Raw genomic sequence first — 21,574 nt, 5'->3', positions numbered from 1 at the left:
GCTGTGCTCGCTGCCTATGTGCTGCGCTGCAGCTGCATGCATGCACGAGCATTTATTGGCCAAATTACTGGCCGCATCAGGCTGATTTCTGATACCATCAGTTTTCTTTTTATTGGTTCCAATCCAATATCAAACCGATGTATCGGTGCACCTCTAGAACTTGGTATTATTATTAGCCCTTTCCACCTGAGAATCTCCAAGTGCTTTGCAAACAGCACTGCAAGGCCCAATCCATTGCTCGCATGAGGTAGGAAATTGGCATTATTACCCTTGTGGTATATACAGGTCAACTTGGACGCAGAGAAGTTACTAGCCCATAAGAAGTCATTGGCGATCTCCAGCAGCATCCGATTTTTTTTTTTCCCTCTCGAGTTTCTTCCACCCAACCACTGGCAGGGTCTAACCTAACCAACATAATAGAATGGGATTTCAGGACCCTACAACAGACCGTCCAGCACACTTGACAGTTGCACTTGCTTTTCTGATGCATCAGGTAAAGGCAATTGATGAATGGCGTTGTACTTTCTTATACATCTATTCCGTCTTTCTTTTCTCAATTAACCTTTATTGGCTGGGGGGGAAAAAAGTTAACAACTTTTGTAGGCTAAAGACTGAATACAGATATAATCAACCCCTACACTGTGCCCCTGGTGTTGTGCATCCTCCTCTGGGCCTAGCTGTAGATAAGAAATACACAAGGCCATCATTCCTTAATTTGCAAGTCTTTGAATGTGTGCATTTTTATTTTTAATGATCAAATCTTGCATTTCTCTAAAACAGTTCACCTTGGTCCAAACCCTCATGCTTGGCAATAGTATGAGGTAGGCTTCTAGTGTTTTTTTCCAGTTTACTAGGGAAACAAACACATTTTTAATTGGGGCAGAACAACGTCACCATTTTAGTTCTCTTGTAGATCTTTGGCTTTTTTTTTTAATCTATTCTCATACCCAGCGGCACAGCACTCGCTGAAAGGAGCAAAATAAAGAGACGGTTTGTCCATTGAAATTCTATAAGGCCTGATTGCTCTGCAGCCAGGGATTGGATGTTTTCGTAGGAGAAATTTATAGACTTAGTCAGCGGCAAGCAGAACAACGGTGCCTTCATTCTCACTTTGTCTCTCTCTCCCTCTCTCAGAAAGGGAATGAACAGTGCAATAAAATATAAATTGAAATGGGGATTTGAATTTTTCATGTGAAATAGTGTTTAAGACGGGCCTGCACTTGATTCATCTAAATTTTAAAGAACAGGAGGATGGGAGGAAATCTGTTAGTTAAAGCATTAAAACTTGCCTGTGGCACAGCAACTCCTTCACTTCCAAACAACCCATCCGGTTGGAGACAATTGAAAATGGAAAGATGTTGTCTGGGCCCTGGGGCTATTGCTTTTAGGACTACCTCAACTTCTCCCTCCATCTGTTTGTGGGAAGGCTTTCCCAACATGTTAAGTGCACTTTATTTGTTCCAGCTAGAACCTAAAAGCCTTGTTTAAAGCGCACACAGGCAGCTGCCATATGAGTGCTCTTTAATTTGGCTCGGAAGACAGCCTGCATTGATCTGTGGTGGCTAGAGGCACTGAACTTCTACTCAAACGCTAACCTTTTTATCTCGATGTAGTCTCTTCCACCTCTCCCTTCGTTTAGACATAAAATCAGACTTTCATTTGAGTTAGCATTTAGCATCTCATGGTGGCTAATAGGGTATGTGCCTGTGGCAGGTCTTAGATGGGTTTTGGCATGCGCACCTCTACCTTCTCTACAGAAAAACTTCTGGCACAGGTTTGGAAGTGGTCCCAGCATAGGGCTAGTTTGGATGGTGGTTTGGGTTCAAGCCTATGCTATGCTTAGCTCAGCCTTGAACCTGTACCCCTGTCATGAGGGTGTGGGAAAGACACATAAGTGCCAGTAGTCCTCCAAAGCCTCCCATTCATTCTCTGGTCCCCAGAAGGAGAGACGCTAATTCTGTTGAACAGGAAAGATTTCCAGAGTACCCCAGGATAAAAAGCCACAGGACGTGTCCCCAGACACTGCAAGGACAGAACAGGTAGGGCTGTGCTGTGGGGATGCTCACACCGCTGCTAGGCTAAGCCAAATGATCAGGCCTAGTTGCCAGCCACTCACTCAAGTACACAAGACATACCCTTAGCCGTGATTCACCAAGGCGAGTTGTTAATAAAGCCTTCTTGAACAGAACCGTGCAATACGAGGCAAAGAGGAGTTGGGATGCAAAAGCATCCAACCCAAACGTGGTTTCCTTTTGTGTGATGTCCTCCACACTTGTGACCCTGCTCCCCCAGAGCATGAATCCAGGACACTAGGCCATTTTGGTTTTTTAACCCAGCAAAGCTCTGAGACAAAGCAGACCAGTGTCGTTCTGCAATCATTACTCACTTTTCAGTAGCGTCAGGATCCAGGGGCATAAAAGGGGGCAGCCTCTGTGCTGAACACGTGACAGTGCTGAGAAAGGGCCCAGAGGAGTGCTTTGACTTGTTCCCAACGTGGCACTTTAAAGTAGCTAAGAAGCAGATCCAAAACCCCAAAGTGAAACGAGTAGCTGCCTGCAATTTTGAAGACATCTTGGGCGCCCCAGTTCTGCATTTGGGGATTTAATCAGACACAGGTTACGTGCTGCTTCTCCAGCTCTGCTTGCAACTGGAGTTAATCTGCTGGCCCTGCTGAGCGCTGAAACAGGAAGCCAGGAAGGCCAAGCATTGTGCTAACGTTCATCTCAAGACAGAACGGAAAATGGAAATGACTGAGTTTGTGGAAAACTAACCAGATTCTGTTTCTCGCAGTCAGACAGTGACTCCCGTGGCCTTTACCTCGCCTGGAGCTTTGGGTTTTCCTGGGGGCGGGGAATTGTCCATCGGATTTCAGTGCTGATGTACGGAAGCTCCGGACTTTTAGCCCTAGCGTTTGGGACTCGCTGTTAAAAGATTTATGGGGAGGAGAGGGGATTTTGTCGCTCACCAGAGTAGCCAGGGTGAATTCTGTGCCCTTCGACACGTGTGGTCGCCTTCATTACTCCGGGGGGGCTAAATTAAAAACAATTTTGTTTCGGCTAAAGCGCTCTTGAAATAGCATGCCCTGATGTTTGCCAGGTTTAAAGTTCATAATTTCGGAATATCAGTGTCCTGTTTTAAGTGTCTGCATATCGGTGTCATTGAAGGAAAAAGAAGGACCGTTTCAGAGCAGCAGCTGCGAAGCATTCCCCCTCCTTAACTCGCCTCACCTGCCTGCCTCTCTGTTGAAAACAGGGCTGAGAGAAGGCGTATCAGTGTTTAGAAGAACAGTTTGGTGCAGGTTTATGGACGGCTGATTGGTTCCCTAGTGCTTGCACCTCCTTCCCGCTAGCCAAATTCCTCAGCAAATCGGCTAAAACTACGCAAAATCGTTTCCTAGTGTTGGTTTACCAGGTACGCGGCTGTTCCAGCGGGGTCTTAGGGCTGCAAACCAGAGACGGGGCAGTACGTGCCGTCACAAGCCAGAGGCATTTTCCTCTGGCTGCCTTTCTGGTTTGTGCTCACCCCTGTTGCAAACACGTTGCTCGCGGCATGCTCTTCAGCCACCACGTGCCTCTAGATCAGGGGCTCTCAAATTCGTTTTTCTTCGCAGACCACTTGAAAATTGCTGAGGGTCTCAGCTGATCGCTTAATAACCTTTTTTGGGGTCTACAAATCAAAGCGCACTACTCGTATTTTAATATCAGTAGTCTTACTTTACTAGTACAAATATTCTTCTTTGTTCCACAACCTTTCTGCAAACCACCTGAGTGCAGCTCGTGGGCCAGGGGCGGTCCGCGGGCCACAGTTTGCGACCTAGATATTATTGGCAGGGCAAATGAACGAGAGAGGCAGAGATGGCGCTTGAGCTGTGTAGAAACCTGCTCATGTCTGTACTTGCAATTGTTTCTTCATTAGCCACCTCCTGTTTAAGGAGGATTGTGATTCTGTATTTTCCATGCAGACATTAAATGTAATCTCTGCTCAGAGAGGAAATTTAACAAAACATTTTCTTTCTGTCTCTCAACAGCAGTGCTTGGAGCATTAGTGTGCGCTGAAGTTGTCTGACGCACCGAATCGGAGGCACTGTTCCCTTCAGACAAGTTTTATAACCAAGGGAACTGGACTAGCTGGCAAATAGAGCCCTTTAAAAATGACAAGGGCTGAAATGTCTTTCTAGTCCTGATCCACACTGGTGGAGTATACTTTTCTTCCTCTTCTCCGCCCCCGTGCTACCACACATGTTCTCAATTACTGCCTGCATTGAGGCTGCAAATATTTTCTTGTGCATCTAGCGTTAACACTGAGCCTTTTGTATCTCGAGCCCTGGAAATATCTTTCAATCATTTGTGGAGGAGCTATTGTGTCCCGTGCTGGGTAAACTGCGTTTACGGTTCCTGCAGGGAAATGGCCTCAACAATAGCCGTTCCAGTTACACTACTTCTTCCTTCTGATTTTACATCTTTAACTGCTATTGAGAGAACTTTTTTCTCCCTCTGGGTTCAGCTTGAGACTTTGGGGGTTTTTCCCCCCCAAAAGTAAACGCACATGCGATGAACCATCTGTGTTCTCACTGTCGTCCGTACAGTGCTCCTTGGTTTTTGCTTGGGCACAATAGCTGCTATATACCCAGCGTATGTGGTTGTTGAGGCAGAGTAGCAAAATACTTTGGTGAGATTTCCAAGTCAGTATCCTTCTAGAGAAATGTGGAAAGGAATAGCAGAAGAGGAAGGATCTGAGCATCCTCATGCTGAGTTGTTATTACCGCCCAATGTGGGATGGGAAGGGAAGGATAATGCTACTAGATCTAGCCAGAAAATATCTGTTATGCTTGTATGTCTTCGTTATATATAAAATTGTATCTTTTATGCTCTAAGCCCTAAATCCTACAGCCATATCTGTAATGTATGTCTCATCTAATGTCTAGTTTGTGGGAAGATATTTGTGATTAGGAAAAATCCCATATATGACTCCACCGCCTCATTTCCGTACACTGAATTTATACTCCTGCGGCTTCAGTATCGAAGGCTTGTTTTGAGGTTGCTGTTACTGAGCTAAAGGGAAGTAGGCTTTTCTGCATAAAGAAATGGAAGAGATGCTGCCAGGGAAAGAAATTCAGGTGTCCCCACCTTAATTTTGTGGATCAGCGGCCTCTCAGTTGGTGTGCTCTTTAAAATATCAGGTTGGGGGCAGGCGAAGAGATGCGTCTGCATCAGTGGTTTAGCTGCAGTCGTTTTGATAAGAAATTAAGCTTCTTCCAACATGCATGTAAACTGCATTTCCTTGCCATTAATCCCCTGTTTGCTGCCGCTTTGGAGATTTCATTACATTCTTCTTCTCCAGAGCAAAGACAAGTAGACATTTTTTTTTATAAATATGTGTTGTCCCTGTATGGAGATTTGACAAATGACTTTATGGGCACCTCCCAATCATTAACACTGATAAAAAATGTAAACAATATCCTTAAAGAGGCATTAAGGGGGGGGAAAAAATCAAGCCAGAAGGAACAAATTAAAGGCTTTGGGGAAGAAAAGTGATACACAGTTTTACTGTTATCCCCAGGGAAGAAAATGAACGTCAGACAGCATTTTGCTGCACATTAAAAAGTAGTTTTTGCTTTGCAAAGAATTTGATGATTTTTGCAAGTTTTGGGACTGAAATACTCTGTCATTTCTATTTTGCTCTTGTTCAAACATTAGAAATGTGGCGGCAACATCCATAAAAGCTGATAAATGAAGGCTGGGCAGCCTGTATGATTCTCACTTTCTGTGGTTCTACCAAAAGTACTTTCACAGCCCTATCAACACCGTAGCTGAGTATATGACAATATCCTTGTTTTTAGTTTATTTTTATTTTTAAAAAAAATGGGAATCTGAGGCTGTAAGGATCAGGTCATGGTCAGTCTTGCCTCATGGTTAAGCTGCTGGGGAAGGGACAGGAACCAAACTGCAGGTAGAATCACAGGGGCAGGTATCAGAGCCCACATTGCTGGATCCGAAGGAAATCCAGGGGCAGAGACTAAATCGCAGGCCAGGTCAAGGTCCAGGAGTCAGCAGTCAGGACAAGTCGACAGACAGAGCTCAAGCCGGAGGATGCCACGAGCTAAAACCAAGGCAGGGTCTGCCAGAGTTCAGCGCCAGTCAGAGTATATCAGGAGTCGGAACTGGAATCAGGATGAACCAAGAGCCAGAGACCAAGATACCAGATCCAAGAAGAATATCCAAAAAGCCAGAGTCCAGGAACAACACAGGATCTGGAGTCGGAAAACCAGGCATACAGAGACGCTGATGAGAGCAGACCTTCTGAAGAAGTGTTGGCAAGCCTGCATCCGTCTGCCACAAGTGGAGCTAAATGGGGAGGCTGCTCTCCCCGGCAGTCGGTCAGGGGCCTGAACAGTGACCAGCTGGATTCATTTACCAAGCGAGGCTGCCGGTCAGAGCTCTCAGGCAAGCATGGCCAGTTAGGCAGTCGGCCCAGGCTGGACTGCTTGTTAGGGTCCCTGACAGAGGCACAGAGAATAAAGACTTTCCCTGAGGACATCCAGGGAGCCTATTGTGAAGGGATTTGGACCTGGTTCTCCCAAGTCTCCGGCTGGCAACAGTAACCCTGGACCCATTCTTCTTCCTTGGACCAGGTCCCGATGTTTCTTCTCTCTCTGTATATTCACAGTAGCATCATCCAAGTCAGTGGGGCAAGTCTTTAGTGTAACTTCACTGCCTTGTTGACTTGCATGGAGATTTGATAGGAAATAATTTTGCACTGTTGGAGTGCCAGGTGCAAATGGGTGAAAATGCAACTCAAGCCCTCTGACCTCTGTCATCCTTTTGGGGCTTCTAAAAAAAAAAAAAAAAATCTATTTCTCTGTATTTACAGCCTGTCATTGTCCACACTTAGCTTTGTACTGATGACAAGGAGAGCAAAATGAGGCAGTTTGGCACCTAAATATAGCTTGACTTTTGGATGTTACTGTGGCAGGCTGTTGTTGGGGGTGTGGCGTTCAGAGAAAGCTCTTTATAGGATGAGGTACCATTAATGTGAAGGACTTAATCCTGCACTCCTGAAGTCCAACAGGAATTCTGCAGCTGATCGAAATGATTGAGGTTGGCTCATTAGACAGCAGTCTTGGGCTGTATGATATCCCACCATGTGCAAGTGCCTGAAAAAGTCAACACTACAGGTGGATAGGTCTTCCTCCTGCTTGCGGCTTTGGGGACATAGTCATAAAGCTAAAATGATGGGTGTGTTACCGAAGTAAACATAGGAACAATTTTTCAGAGACTTGAGGAGGGTGGAATAGGATCACACTAGATCCAGAATTAGGCACTACTCTCCTCAGGGCAGGTAAATGCCATCTGTGTGTTATCCAGCCTCAAGTTGCATGGTACTGAGAGCATGGACACTCCAGCCGTAGCATATAAGAATGGGGTTTAATGTAACAGTGGCTGACCACTGAACAGAGGACCAAATCCTTCCTGCAGTAAGGAGATGCAAACAGCTAGTTTTTACAAGATATTTATAGTCTCCTGCACGGGACTTAGAGACCTGGTTTGTGTTGCTTCCTTTTCCAAGGCACTTGTAACAGGGAGAGCCAGCCACAGAGAGATCTCCATCTGGGGAAGGTGCTTATTTGGGGGCTACAGAAGGACAGGCTGCCATGGATTAGTAGGCTAGGAGTACCTATTGCAGAGCTAACTGCTTTGTAGCAGTATACTAGGACAGGGGCTGCTGAGGCAGCAGAGCATCTATTGCAGAGCTACCACTACAGGAGGGCAGAGCCTTGCTTAGGCAGCTGGGGCACCATGGCAGTCATTAAGTCAGCCAGCAAACCCAACTGGAAACACCTGTGGATGGCTGCAGGAAGCCCCATGACTTGAAGGGGTGGGGTCTAGGAAGTATATAAACCCTGGGCTTGAGCTAGGGAGCAGTCTGGCTCTGCAGACTGCCGGACAAGGAGCCGTACACTGAGATGGCTGGTAGAGCAATGGACTGAGACCCTGCTACAATAGGGACTGCCAGTAAGGAACTGAAGGAGCTAGGCCCCAGGATGAGAAGTGTTTTGTTATGCAGCTAGGATACCTAGAGATTTAATTATAGCCTGTGGGGTTATCTATTTTTGTGACCATTTAAACCGGAGGACCAGGTTGGGACTGGCGGGAAACGTGGATGTCCCAGTGGTGCTTGAGGGGCAAATGAATGCATTGAGCCCTACCAGAGGTCAGACTTGAGGCCCAGACAGCTGGCTGTCACGGGGAGTTGAAGCCTAAGCTAGAGGAAAGGCAGAGCCAGTGGAAGCTAAATGAGACCCAGAGACAAAGAAAGGCACCAGGAGCCTACGGCCCTGGGGGGCGTTTCTGGAGCCCTTGAGGGACAAGACCAGGATCCAAGAGGAACAGGGCCAGAGCCCTCAAGGGGTGTAGCTAGAGCCATTGAGAGGTGCTCCCAGGGGCAAGGTATGAGACTGAACCTAGTCTAAAGGCCCAGTAAACAGATAGGGGCAGAGATCTGCAAGACATGAGTGTGACTGTAGGGGCAGTCGGAGCCACAGGCACAGCCCTTAAGACAACTGGCAACGAGAGGCATGAATAGCAGGCGTGGACCAGACCAGTGGTCCCCTGGGGCCTTTGGGCTGCCTCCCAACCTTTTTCTTTCTAAATAACATCAAAGGCACGGCAGGCAAAGAAGAAGGTAGTCCCCAAGACCCAGAGGAAGCGGGAACCACATGGGCACGAGGGTGCGTCATAACCAACCCAGGGGCCTAATCCTTCTACACGTTCCTTTAGCTGTTCTTTTTCACCATGAATTTGCACTTTATTATTGGCTTTGTCTCTTGTCTGCCTTTCAGCTGCCGAGTGCCAAGATGCAGATATGTATGCCTATAAACCAATTCCCTCCCCACTCCAACCCCCCCAAAAACCATAGTGATTTACAAGCTCTGTATAATGCACCTGTGTTTCACAGCAGGAGGATGGCAGCATGTGACATTAGTTCTGATTTGTGGCTTAAAGGTTGAGAATTGCTGACTTTTGGCTGAAAGTTGTTTAGAATTAGTTCATCCAGTTATTGACTTCCCTCTAAAAGACTACCTATTCTACTCCCCCCCTCCCCCCCAAAGCACACAGTCTTCAGGCATATAATTTTGTAAGAGACGGAGCACCTTATGGACGTGGAGCACAAGACAGAGCCCTATCGATCGTACCAATTGGAGCATTTCCCAACTGTTGCTCTAGGGCTGTTATTTTCCCAGTGGGGCTTATATTAAGTGTACAACCCCAGAGTCTGGTCTTATCTCTTGCCTCCAGTAAATCTATTTCATAAGCAATCATATATAGTTTATTGATTCCCCCCCACTATCCTGTTTCTTGGAAGAAAAAGCAGGGAAAGAATGGACCGTCTGTCTTCATTTGGGCTCCCAACATTGCCAATGCTAATAGTACAGCACCATCATTAGCATTAGTGGGACCTGTTTCCTACTGTAGGTAAAACTCTATGTCTGGCATTTGCACTTGGCAATCATCCAGATTACCAAGGGATTCGTGCTTTTATTGAATTTAAGTGTGTCACTGTACAGTCTTGCCAGGCACCTGTATGTTATTTTGACATAAAGGCTCAGCCAATATCCTTTAATGTGCTCTTAGTGTTATGCTGGATCAGAAAACTCACTGATGTATCTTAGCCAGCTCTGCAAAGAAGCAGAAGAGTACCAACTGTGGCAGTAGGGTAAGAGGAGGCATGTCCTTGAGCAGCGTGTTCAAGACGGATCGACTGGAAGGAGCCCAAGTAATATTTGTTTTCTTTGGACGCATGTCATTATTATTGTTCAAGTGCTAACATTAATGGTGCACTCCTGTAAGAGAGAACTGACCATTAGTTCTGCCCTTTACTCATTCATATTGGGTAAAGATTGTCTTGGGTTCAGGAATCAGAACAAAAGGAAGGAAAATCGGCATAAGCAAAGGCAATCTGCCCAGTGACCATACAGCCTAAAAATACATATTTTATGGTTTTCTGTTAACTTGGCAAGAAAACCATGTTCAAAATTCCTAGTATTATTTTTGGCTAGATTCAGTATATTAGTTGTGTGTGCTTCAGATTTCGTCGTTATATCCTCCTTGATGGAAGAGTATATTAGAATTGGCTTTCTCTTAAGATCTGTTTTATAATTTGACCTACTGTAACAGATCCTCCAAGTCTGTTGAATGTGATCATTGTGGAGATTTCCTCCAAGGATTTAGAGTGCTCCATATCAAAATGTGGGATCCTCTAAAAAGTTATAGTAGCATGAACAAGTTCCATTCTTTCCGAGACAGTAACTGGGCAAGTACAGCTCTTCTGAGGTTTCTCTCATGTTCCCCATTGACCTGGAACAGGTGAATTGACGACGACAGGATTTCCTAAACGGCTTGGCTGAAAATCACATAATTTTTCCTTTCATTTTGCCAGTGTGGAAGTGTCGCAAAACTGCTTAGGGAGCAAAGGCAGCTGGTAGATGAGCCAAGGGAGGCTTCTTCTCGAGAAAGTTCAACAACGCTGGCCATGCTTTGTACTCAGCAATTTGGAAATGCAAACAGATATTGACAGTGTTCTTGGGGACTGCCAGACCGGCTCTTGGCAGTAATGTGGTTCTCATTATTATATTCTGTAACTAAACAGATCACCAACATGCCAGACATTTATATTACGGTATTAACGGAGCCTCATATGCAATACCCAGTACAAATACTAATGGATTTTAGACGTTTGCTCCACAGAGCCACACAGCCATTGTTTGGTAAACCAAGTAAAGGTCAGATCCTTGTGGAGTCCATTACTATCGAGGGCTTGTCTTGCAAAGCAAATGATTCACGTGTTGCAAATTGAAGAACTTCCAGGACATGCATCCATTTGCTGCAGATGCCAAAGTCAGATGTGTGTGATGGGTGGCGTGTCGATTCTGGTCGCTCTGTAGCCGTCTTTCCGAAATACTTCCCTGAAGCCTGACAGCATAAATGCTGTTCTTGTCTTGCCCTTTTTTTTTTAAAGCTGTTTGAATTCAAGGATAGAGCTGAACACAATCTAGCCTTGAGCTCAATAGAACCAGATTGGCACTGAGATTTGTACAGACCCACTAAGCTGAAGCAGCTGAGCGACTTTTCTGATGCATGGTCTTTGAGGAAGAGGTTAGGGGTCCCCCCCACCCCGTCCTTTCTGTTTCTGTTCCTTTGCTTGAGCTGTCTCCATCAGAAGTGTGGAGGCCTCTAGTGGCTCCGTAGTTAAGAGTGCACTCTAAGCTGCATTTTAATTTAAGGCTCATAAGGAACCTCTTGATGACCTTTCCCAAAATGAGGCTACATGGGTGAGGTAGCTCCACCTCAAACTCCTCCTACAGTGCACACAGTCATTTCCTAAGAACTGCCCTCAGAAAAACAATTGTAATCCTGGCCGTGTTGAGCAGTAGAAATAGTGCACTATATATATTCACAGCTGAGATGTGGTATCTCTGAATGATGCTGTAATCCTCTACAACAGTGGTTCCCAACCAGGACACAGTTGTAAATATCAGTGGCCAGTCCCGACCCAGTGCCCCTCACTCCCGACTCACCCCCTTTGTGTGTGGGGCATGGGGTGGGGGTGGGGGGTGCCAAGCAGCGCCTTGCAGGCTGGAACTCTGCCCGTCTGCAAGGGAAAAGCCACGGTTGCCTGCGTTTTTCTCCTTTAAAGGGGAATCCATTTTTAAAGTTTGTTCGCGACCCTTTCGATATGTTCTTACAACCCACTTTCGGGTTGCGACCCACGGGTTGAAAAATGCTGCTCCAGCGGCAGAGAGATACGTTTGCCTATAGTCATGAGAGACTTCAGTGTATTGGTTGGAAGTGGTTGTAGGTCAGCATTGAAGGACAGCAGGTAGTAGAGCTGAGGCAGCTGTTTTGAGTGCTATGATAGAAGTTGAGGAATGTGAGAGGAGGCTAGGGTAAATGATAAGGTTGCCTTTCCAGGCTGATTACCTTGATTTTTTTTTTTTTTTCCCCCCCAGTCCATGTGATGAAAGGGATTTGACTTGGGCAACATTCATCTCAAACTAATGAAGTTGTTCTTTTTTTGTATGTGTGAAAAAAAAAAATAGATAGGCACACGCTAGTGCTCATGAAGGCAAGAATCTGTTCCCCCACTGCCTGGCTTTAACTAGCCATCTCGCTGTGCAAGCTTCCCCTGCCTAGCTCGGTGATTCACCCCAGTCCTGTCCTGAAGCCGCCCTGAATGTTCCAGCTTTCAGCTTCCCCATGCGGCAGCTGCCAGTCATGTCAGCTTGTGCTTTGCTGCAGTTTTGTGCAGAGCACTGATTGATCCAAGAAAGCCAGAGGTGAGAGAGAGGCTGGTGAATTAACCTTGCATGCCTTCCCTTTAATCATGATTCTCTACAGGCTGTGATTCCTGTGCAGTTAGACGGGCTCAGCTATCAATTATTCCTCCATACAATTCAGAGGTGCCAAATTTGTATTCTCACCAAAATAAGATCAAGCAGTTGAAACAGGAGGGAGTGTTTATTATTTACTTTCATGGTTCCCTGTTTCCCTGCAAACAGTTAATCTGTACTTTCCATTCAGTCTAGTGGACTTAGTTATATGGTTCATTTACTTTTTGCTCGTGCATCTGTTTGAAGAAGTGGATCTAGAACTAATGGAGAACAACAGCAAAAGAAATTTGCCACTTGCTGCACGCAGCAGGTTCTGAAGCTTGTGAGGAGAGCAGAAGACGAATGAATTAGTCATCCTCTTCCCTTATCTGCCCATTACACTTAGACTGTACGGAACATCTGCTTTCAAACAAAGCAAGTACCTGGTTGTATGAACGGATGTACTATGCTGCAATTGTTTACACCCCGTGAAACTAGTCCGTTTTAAATATGATCAGGAAAGCAAAACCTTATGCGACAAAACTGTGTATATTTACAGTGTCTTTTCCTTATGTCAGTAAAAAAAAGTGGGTTGGCCAAGACCAGCAGAAACCAATACAGTGCAGATCCTTTGTGGGCTTGGAAGAGTGCTCTGAGTTCTAGCCTATCTCAGATGTCATTGACAGGATTGTTAAACTCACTCCAGTGGCAGAACCTTTAGTGCAAGTGATGGGCAAGGTAGAAGGATAACCCCTTATTTCCAGGTTAAAGACAGCAAGTACAGATAGGCGGGATAACATGTACTGAGCTGATTGAAGCCACGTATAGACATTCAGTTTCTTCTGGGAGAGTCACTGCTCTCCCAGAAGAAACCGTAAGTGTAGAGATGTTCAGGAGAAAACTAACCAAGAAACAGCCAACTTTAAATAACTTGTGGGAGAGTTTCTTCAGGAGGCTGAATGTCTGTACTCATTCGCTTCTGAGAGAAGTCACAGCACAGTCCTCCAGCATCCCAGGATGCTTTGCATCTGGCCTTCTCTCTCCTTCCCCTCCCATGGAGACAGTGGGTTCATCTACACGTGTATTTAAGCGCCGCTAAATTTAATGCGCAGTAAGCAATCTTAAGCAAGTGTCTACACATGAAGGGACTTGGCACTGAAGTTAGTGCCAAGTCCCTGCATCCTTGCCATGTGACCCCACTGGCTCAGCAGACCCAGCACTAAAGCTAATGCTGGGTTGCATCTACACGGGTGTTAATGCGGTTTAACTAATTGTGACTAAATTTGATTTAGCCTAATTTTGCCATGTTTAATGTGCATTAAGCATGTGCACGTGTAGCCTTGTCAAGTAGGCTAATGCGCATTAACACATCTCATGTATATGCACTCAGTATGTCACTCTGGCTTAGTTACTCCAGCCAAGCAGGGAGCAGAACGTACTCCCTTCAAAATCCTCACATTCTGCAAAAGGGAAACGCAGGCTGGGTCAGCCAATCAGGGCTGCCCTTTGTACTGCTGCCATTCTGTCTCCAGGCAGGCTGAGGGAACTTGCAGAGTGTGCTGAGACGTACGCACGGGGGTCCCTGGCTGTGCAGTGTCAGCACTGCTAGCTCGCTCGCTCTCTCTGCTTTTCAAGGGCTCAGCAATCGAATGTCTGTTCAGGCATCTCTGGGGTTTTCTACCAGGAGAATAAACCTGAGAGAGTTCTCCCAGATCATTTGAATGTGTGTATGCAAGCACCGTCATTCTTTCAGTAACTTTGCAACTCTATATTTCATGCCCCATAAGTAGACTCTGGGACCTCCCTCCAACATGAGAAGATACCTGCCGGTATACGGCAGTTTACATTATTTTGGTATTTTTTGCTTAGCAGAAGAGCCGTGAGATTTTGAGGTGTGAACCCAGATCATCTCACGGATTCCTGTTGGCATTACAAAACATGTGAGTGTTCCCTTCCCAAACAACGCGGGATGGAGGCTTCCCCTGAGGCTCATTTGATCTTGCAAGGATGGGAGTGTTTCTTATTCGGGCTGGTCAAAAATGGTAGATTTCTTCCATGGAAAAAACCAGGGGGGAAATCGCCCCAAAAAATTGCCAAAGGTATTGTTTTTGTTGAATTGAAAGACTTGATGTTGATTCCAAAACGCACGCACAAAAATCAATTGGAAACAAAAAATAAAAATCAACAAGATGTTGATTTATTGAGTTTTTTGCACCCTTTTTTCCTCCCGCCTCTGGAAAAGAGAACAAAAAAGAAATGGTGAAAGAGGAAGGGGGGGGGGGCGGCTCCACTCTTCGGCTTTATTTCATTTTGAATCAAACTGAAATTAAATTTGTTTTAACTACATTTTAACAAATACTCAAATTTTCATATTGTTTAAAAAAAATCTTTCCTTAAAGGAAAACAAACCCTTCCCCCTGTTCTGTTTCCTGTCTGATAGTGAGCATCTTCAACTTCAATTCACTGAGGTGGAAGTTGAGTACTTAGTGCCCTGCTGATTTTGGTATCAAGTAGCAAATAAGCCAGTAGGAAATATTCAATGTTGCTTATTTCTTATAGCGTTGAAGCAGGAGGGAGTACCACTGCCCACAACTGACACTTGTATAATTTGGAGAAAAGGCAGAGTAGCGAAGTTCACATCCAGGTTTTTGATTCAGCATCATCAGTGCTATAATCTTGCGTGGTCATTGATGATGTTCCCAATGGAAATCACACAGCAGAGCTCACTTGAAATAAATTATGATTGGGGAAAGAGCTGTGCTAGCAGTAACTTTTCGTTTCATTTTCAGGTAAGGAAATTTTATAGTATCTTCTTGCCCATGGCAAGAGCTGAATAAAGTTAGGTGTTGACTTCAGCACGGCCACACCTAGCGAAGCACTACCGGCTTGTACATCTTTTAGTATGTGAGAACATCTTTTAACACATTTGACCCTTTCTGTAACCTGTGTAAAAATGGCAAACCTGCACAGCAGCCCTTATAGAGTCTGCTGCATCCTTCAGGTGCATTTGAAGTTTTTTCTAATGCATCCAACAGTGTTGCAGACTTTTTTTTATTTGCAGATATGCTAGGGTGGATGACTAGTCTTCTTTTACACACTTTTCAGATAGTTTATTTAAAAGTAAAGAGCCCCGCCTAAGTAGATCTGATCTTTTCTTTGTAAGTATTTAAAGTCCTTGGTATGCTCTTATATGATGCTTCAGGTGTTAGCAGATGCAATTCCTGTAATAGATGGATTTTTGCATTGCACTTCGTGCAGGATGTTGGAAATGCGTGTGCTTTTTCACTTGGCGCATTCGCTTGCTAGCACTTCACTTCAGTTTGACTTCTGATTTCTCCTTTAGCAAGAAAGCCCCTTCCTCTGAGATTTTAGGTGAAACAGATCATCTTACAGAAAAGAGGATGGAAGAAGAAAACTCTCCGTGCTAATTGCTTGTTAGTGGCTATGTTTAAGAAACACTGGCACAATAAATGCAAGGAAGATCATGTTGGCTTCACAACAGGGCAAAGTACAGTTTTGTGAAACAGCAACACAACAGGCTTCTCACTTGGAGAAATTAAAGCATTGTGATTTGAGCTTCGCTGCTCTTGCAAAACAAGCTGAAAGTACATGTTTTTATAACCAAGAGAACATTCTTGGGAGGTTATGTTGCAATATAACTATTGAACATCTTAGCCTTGTTAAGCTAGTAACCACACAGCTTGGGACGTCTGGGTTGACCATGCCTGGCTTCCGAAAAATGCAGATCTTATCAGAGTTACGTGTCGTAATCATTCCAAGCTCCCATTTAATATTTCATTTTGCATAAGCATTTTGATTTGCTGGGGCTCTTGTCATCCACACCAGATCGAACGGCTTTGGGGGAGACTTGAATCACTAGTTGGTACTGATGTGATCAGACTAAGCCAGGTAGGAACTACGTGGGCATTTTGGAACAATTAATATTTTTGCCCGGTTGGTAGGTGAGCAGTGTGTCTTGGTTAAGGGAATTGGTACATTTGCTGGCGAGTCCAGCTTTTCTTCAAGATCCTATATACTGTCAAACAAACTTTTTTTTGTGTTTTGCATTTGCTTTCAGGGTTGTTATTACCTTGGTGATTGGGGCCCGTAGTAATGCAGCTCGTATTTCTCTTGCTCTGCTCTCAGTCACGTCACAGTCCAAGTGAAGACCTTCCATGCAGGGCTGGAAATCCGGGCTGGGGCTCTGGCTGACACTCCATCCTTATTCAGTTGCTCTCATTCACATCTGTGGCTTTAGCCCATCAGTTTTCTGACTGTTATTCTTTGATATGTCCCAGGATCACTAGAATACCTTTCTAAAAATAAATTAAATTCGATACTACTATCACGGCAACTCCGTGGGCAGTTGTTGCACATACAGTGATTGGAGACTAGTGACCAGAAGACCAGCCCTGCCTTCCCAACTCCGTTATCATTGTGCCATGAGATCTTTAATTTGTTAATAGTGCCATAGAGGATCCTCTTGGCTTCTGGAGCTCAGCGGAGCCATGCACTTCGTTTGTCCCCTATCGCCATCAAGCTGGCTGGGTGGTTTGAGGAGCAAATGAAGAGGACCTTTTAGGAGACGCCGCCGGTCAAGTTTTCATCTGAAAATGCCAGCGCTATTCGACTGCGCAGTTGAGTAATTAGATGGTGTAAAGTACCTAACATATTATACAAATATGTTGAAATGTATTAACAGCACAGGTGTTTTTTACTGCTCTAAATAAGTTTCGCAACATGTCACGCTGGAGGCTACCTCTTGTAATTATTTTAAAAACGCGAAGGAGTTATAATCATCAAATGGCAAACCAAAATGCTTAGTCTGACACGGTCGGTCTTTACTGAGAATCTAAATCCTCATCCGAGCATACGGAGTGAGGCATACAAATCTAGTCTCCCCAAAATGAGAGAGCAGCCTGGAAGATCCCATCCATGGTATTTTCTTATTCATATTTTTAGTTTCCTTTTCCATTCCTATTCTGGTCACCCTTTTGCTTTCAAATTGCTGCTTACCAACCTAATACTGGGTTACATGGCTTTCAGCTACAGCGTTTCCTTTGGTGTCAGAAGGCCTATTGTCTCCGATATCTGGAGACATTGATCCTCCTAATTTTCTGAAGTCTCTTTTCCACCTCTGCTCTTCCTCTTGCCCATAAGGCGGCTGCTGGGGATCTATCAATAAGGTTGATAAGAAGGCAGGGTAGAGCTGACTTCCACTTAACTTCAGATTAGTGCAGCTAACTACGTCTCTCTGCTAAAGCTGACCAGCAGATTTCAGTGCTGCTTTTCTTCTCCCAGGTAGCCAAAGTGCAGCTGGCAAACTGAAAAGCTGTTGCCGCAATCCTGTGCATATATTCCTAGGCTGTGCGAGCATCAGCATTGCTTGAACTTCCACACACAGCGAGCTTTACAGGTTCAAAGATCTAATCTAATTATAGATTGGTCTACATTTGTTGCGGTGCCAGAAAAAGACATATGTTGTCAGGCAGTCAAAGTCAGCAGCCGCACTGGAGTGGAAATGTGCTGAAACACGAAGGAGGCAAAAATCCAGCCGAATCTTTCCAGGGTTCGACTACACGAGGACTAAAATATCCCCTTCTAAAATGGGTGCTCCTTTCCAGACTTGCTCACGGCGACAGTAATTGCCTGAAGCCTCAAGCCCATGAAAAAGTCACTTCCTTTAATTTATTATCTTCATGTGATGTTAAGAGATGCTGCTGTTCTTCGTTTTTTTTCCTGAACTGGTATAAAGTGAGATATACAACCCCTGTACTCTGAGCTGAACGATGTGTGCTTATACGGTATAGTGCAGGAGAGAAATGCTGAGTTAGACGGTAGGGTTCATTATATCACTGATGAATCTTCTCAGGAATAAAAATGCCTGAATCTCGCACAATATTAATTTACACCCTTTATGGCAAGTCTGGGGTTGTTTTTCGTTTTTCCCTACTGTTAGTATGCCATGGCAAGAGATTTTTTTTGTTCTGTGCGGTATTTTAACATGCAGTATTTTCAGTTCAAAAGCTTCCTGTTTTACCTTTATCAGAAAAGATATCACTGGCTGGAGCTCAGTGAATAGGCACTGTAGACCCCAAGCACCAGCGTTAGCATCTGTACTAGCAAAAAGTGGATATACATATATATATTTTTTTAACATCTGTATGCTGATGATCTGCTAAGGATCTGCTGTGGGATGCGACTTGGGTTTAGGGCTGGTGGCTGAAGATACGAGTTGTTGATGTCCAGTGCAAGGACCAACAGCTTTATGGTTTCATCTATACATCTCTGCAGTGCCCTCCCTTTCAGATACGTGCTGAGGAAAGCGGGGCCTATCACATCTGTGCTATTTCTGGTGGAAGGGTCAGTCTGTGTGTGTGTGTGTGGTGGGGGGGGGAGTTTGCCTGGAAATGCTCTCACCTTCCTTCACTGAAACCTTGCTGAAAGGAAGCACGTTAGCAAGGAGCAGCAAACAGGCCAGCTTACAGGGGACTTTGCTAAGGGAAGGTCTGCTTGGAAAGAGGGGCAGGAAGAGGGAGGCGGCAGATCAAGAAACTCAGAGACATGCCTGGAGGATGTCACAATGCCAGAGCCCCTGCTATTGCCAGCTCTTCCTCTGCTTGCACCTGCAAGGTGTCTGTCCAGGCAGGACCACTCACCATTAAGGCTTCCCCCCAGGTCCTGGTTTGGCGCTGTGGGGTCGGTGGCTTGCAGGTTCCTTCCAGTGACAGTGGGGTTGGGGGGATGCCTACGGTGTGAGCGGTGCCTCCTGGAGCAGGCAAGAGGGCTACAGGAGGAGGCGGCGAGGCTCCAAAGCATCCTCCACCATGAGGACTTCATTGATTCAGTGCTGGAGGAGACCCCTAGGACTGCAGAGGCAGCCATAGAGAAGGAAGGGGACATGGACACGGACATCCAGGAAGATGGAAGCTTGTGACATCTGGCAGGAAGCAGGTTGGTTTGGTGGGAGAACAGATGTGGAGCCCTAGCAACAGAGGAGGAGGAGCAGTGTGTGCCATTGGTAGAAGAGGCCAGGCATCCCTGAGGATGCATGGATCGAGTCCACTGCTGCCAAGAGGAAGCAACAGGTGGTGGTGGTGGTGGTGGTTGGTGACTCCCTTTTGTGGGGGGAAAAAGACATCCATGTGCTGGCCTGACCTGTTGTCTCAGGAGATCTGCTTGCCCAAGTGATCACAAAGCATATGTTGATACAGGTTAGTCTAGGCTGAGCAGGGTGAACCAATAAGCAAGTGAACAGACGTTCACTTTTGATTCTGGAAATACAGCCATGTGCCTGCAGCGGCCCAAGCCAGAAGCCAGGGCGGACGTCCTAGGCACACCTCCTTGCTCAGCTGGAGCAGACAGCTTGGGTCAAGGCTAGCCTCTCCTCCCTGCACGGGGGGGCTTGCAAGGGAGGCACAAAGCATCCTGGGAGGCTGAGGGGCTGTGAGTTAATTTAAATCCAAAGGAGATCTAGGACAGAAGTTCAGTAAACCTATTTAACTTAAATCAGTTAAATCTGATGCTACGTCCATCAAGGTTTGTCTTAAACCGGTTTTGGACATTTTGGATGTAGTTTATGTGCACCGAATGTCTGTTGTGTTGCAGATTTGAACCAGTTTCTGATCATCTGTGCTGCTTAGTGGGTAACTTCTGTCCCTAACCTAGGGGAGCTAAATCCGAAAGCTGGAACTTGACACTTGGTTTGGAGCAGACTTTTATCATTTTATGGCTTCCGTGACTCCCACATTTCTTTGGCTTGCTTTCTTTCCCTCCACCTTGTCCTGCTGCTGCTTTCTTATCTTTGCTACTGCCTCTCATTTGCCCCATAACTCCTGAGTAGATGAAGAGAAACTGCTTATGAGCACTAGGATCACAGATCTATGGCATGATTCTCCCTGGATAGGACTGGGAGCGGTGTCGGTGTGGGGCCATGAATACGAATGGCGCTAAACTCAAGCAAAATTCATGTGATCCGAAAGGAGAATCGCAGGTGTGTTGTGGCCTTATTGCAGAGTCCACCATACTGTCCTCTTGAGCCTCTTGAGAGATTGCTTGACTTCACTTGGCAATCTTAAAATGAAAGGCTGAGTAGATCAGAGACAAAATAAGTGCTGCTCATCCAAGGCCTTTTCCTCCAGATTATGATTGAGATGCACAGGCAAGGAGGAAAGCCTGGTGACGTTTGTTTTTTTTTTTTTTTCTGTTTGTGGACCCCCACCCTTTGGATAAACACAAGATTGATCCTATTTGTGTTTTCTGCATGTCCCAGCCACAGTGACTGTAGATTGAATGCATGCTCTATCTCAAAGGAATACATTTATTTAAGCTTTCAGATATAAAGGTATAAAGGTTATTGTCCCAAGTCACTGCAGAGTGAATCCAGCAAGAATTCTCTTTTAACTACTAAATGGCCCTTCATGAATGAATATGTAATATCGTGTGTGTGCATGGACTGGTTTTTCTGGGTTGCTTCACAACGCAGCACAACATTTTTTATGGTTGGCAATGCATTTACTTGGCTATAAATCAAAAGTTTCCTTTGTACTCAAGATAAAGGTTCTTGTAAGGTGTCATTTCATGGATTTCCAAAGCTTTGTGATAACTACCTTGCAGCAATAAATCTAATCTGGAGGTGATTCAAAGGAGAGCACAAGGCCTGATTGTCAGGGAAGCAGTATTTCATGATTAATAATTATTGGAGTTGGGGGGGAAGCAACTCCTATCACTAAGTTGTCAAGCTCTCTATTTATGGAAGGAATTTTTGTGACTTTTTTTTTTAGACATTGCAACACCTCTGTTATTTGCAGGCAACCTTTCAGCTTTGACAAGGGGAAGCCTTTGGGCCGGTCAGGGGTTTTTTCTTTATCCCCTGAAATTCCTTCCTAGTTTTACTGAGCTAGTTTCATAGTTTCTAGGGTCGAAAGGGACCTGAGGAGATCGAGTCCGACCCCCGGCCATGGCAGGAAAGAGTACTGGGGTCAAACGACCCCAGCAAGATGTTCATCCAACCTCCTCTTAAAGACCCCCAGGGTAGGGGCCAGCACCACTTCGCTTGGAAGTTGGTTCCAGATCCTAGCCGCCCTGACCGTGAAGTCGCGCCTCCTGATATCTAGCCTCAGTCTACCCTCTGCCAGCTTGTGACCGTTATTCCTGGTCACTCCTGGTGGTGCTTGGGGGCACAGGGACTCCCCCAGTGCCTGCTGG

At 45.5% G+C, this 21,574-nt stretch overlaps 1 protein-coding gene and 1 long non-coding RNA gene across 4 annotated transcripts in view; one reads left to right on the top strand and one right to left on the bottom strand.

The window, feature by feature from the left end:
* Positions 1-19,674, bottom strand: part of LOC109317043 — a 22,628-nt gene extending 2,954 nt beyond the window's left edge. The window contains exons 1-2 of the long non-coding RNA XR_002102958.1: positions 19,580-19,674; positions 11,805-11,810 (exon numbers count right to left, since the gene is read on the bottom strand). This is a non-coding gene — a long non-coding RNA (uncharacterized LOC109317043). The remainder of the gene's footprint in view (positions 1-11,804; positions 11,811-19,579) is intronic.
* The window catches only part of GATSL2 (GATS protein like 2), a 169,145-nt gene that overhangs the window by 62,735 nt on the left and 84,836 nt on the right, over positions 1-21,574 (top strand). The window contains exon 1 of one of the 3 annotated variants that reach the window (XM_019545483.1): positions 20,296-20,360. The exons of the other annotated variants lie outside the window; for them this stretch is intronic. Coding sequence (XP_019401028.1) covers positions 20,311-20,360 — 50 coding nt within the window. The 5' untranslated portion in view covers positions 20,296-20,310. Of the gene's footprint in view, positions 1-20,295; positions 20,361-21,574 lie in introns of those variants that run through there. 3 annotated transcript variants of the gene reach the window in all.

This window comes from Crocodylus porosus, unplaced genomic scaffold (genome assembly GCF_001723895.1).
Source record: "Crocodylus porosus isolate Cpor-Errol unplaced genomic scaffold, CroPor_comp1, whole genome shotgun sequence".
In the NCBI taxonomy this organism is placed as follows: domain Eukaryota; kingdom Metazoa; phylum Chordata; order Crocodylia; family Crocodylidae; genus Crocodylus; species Crocodylus porosus.
This window is presented reverse-complemented; position numbering and strand designations above follow the sequence as displayed.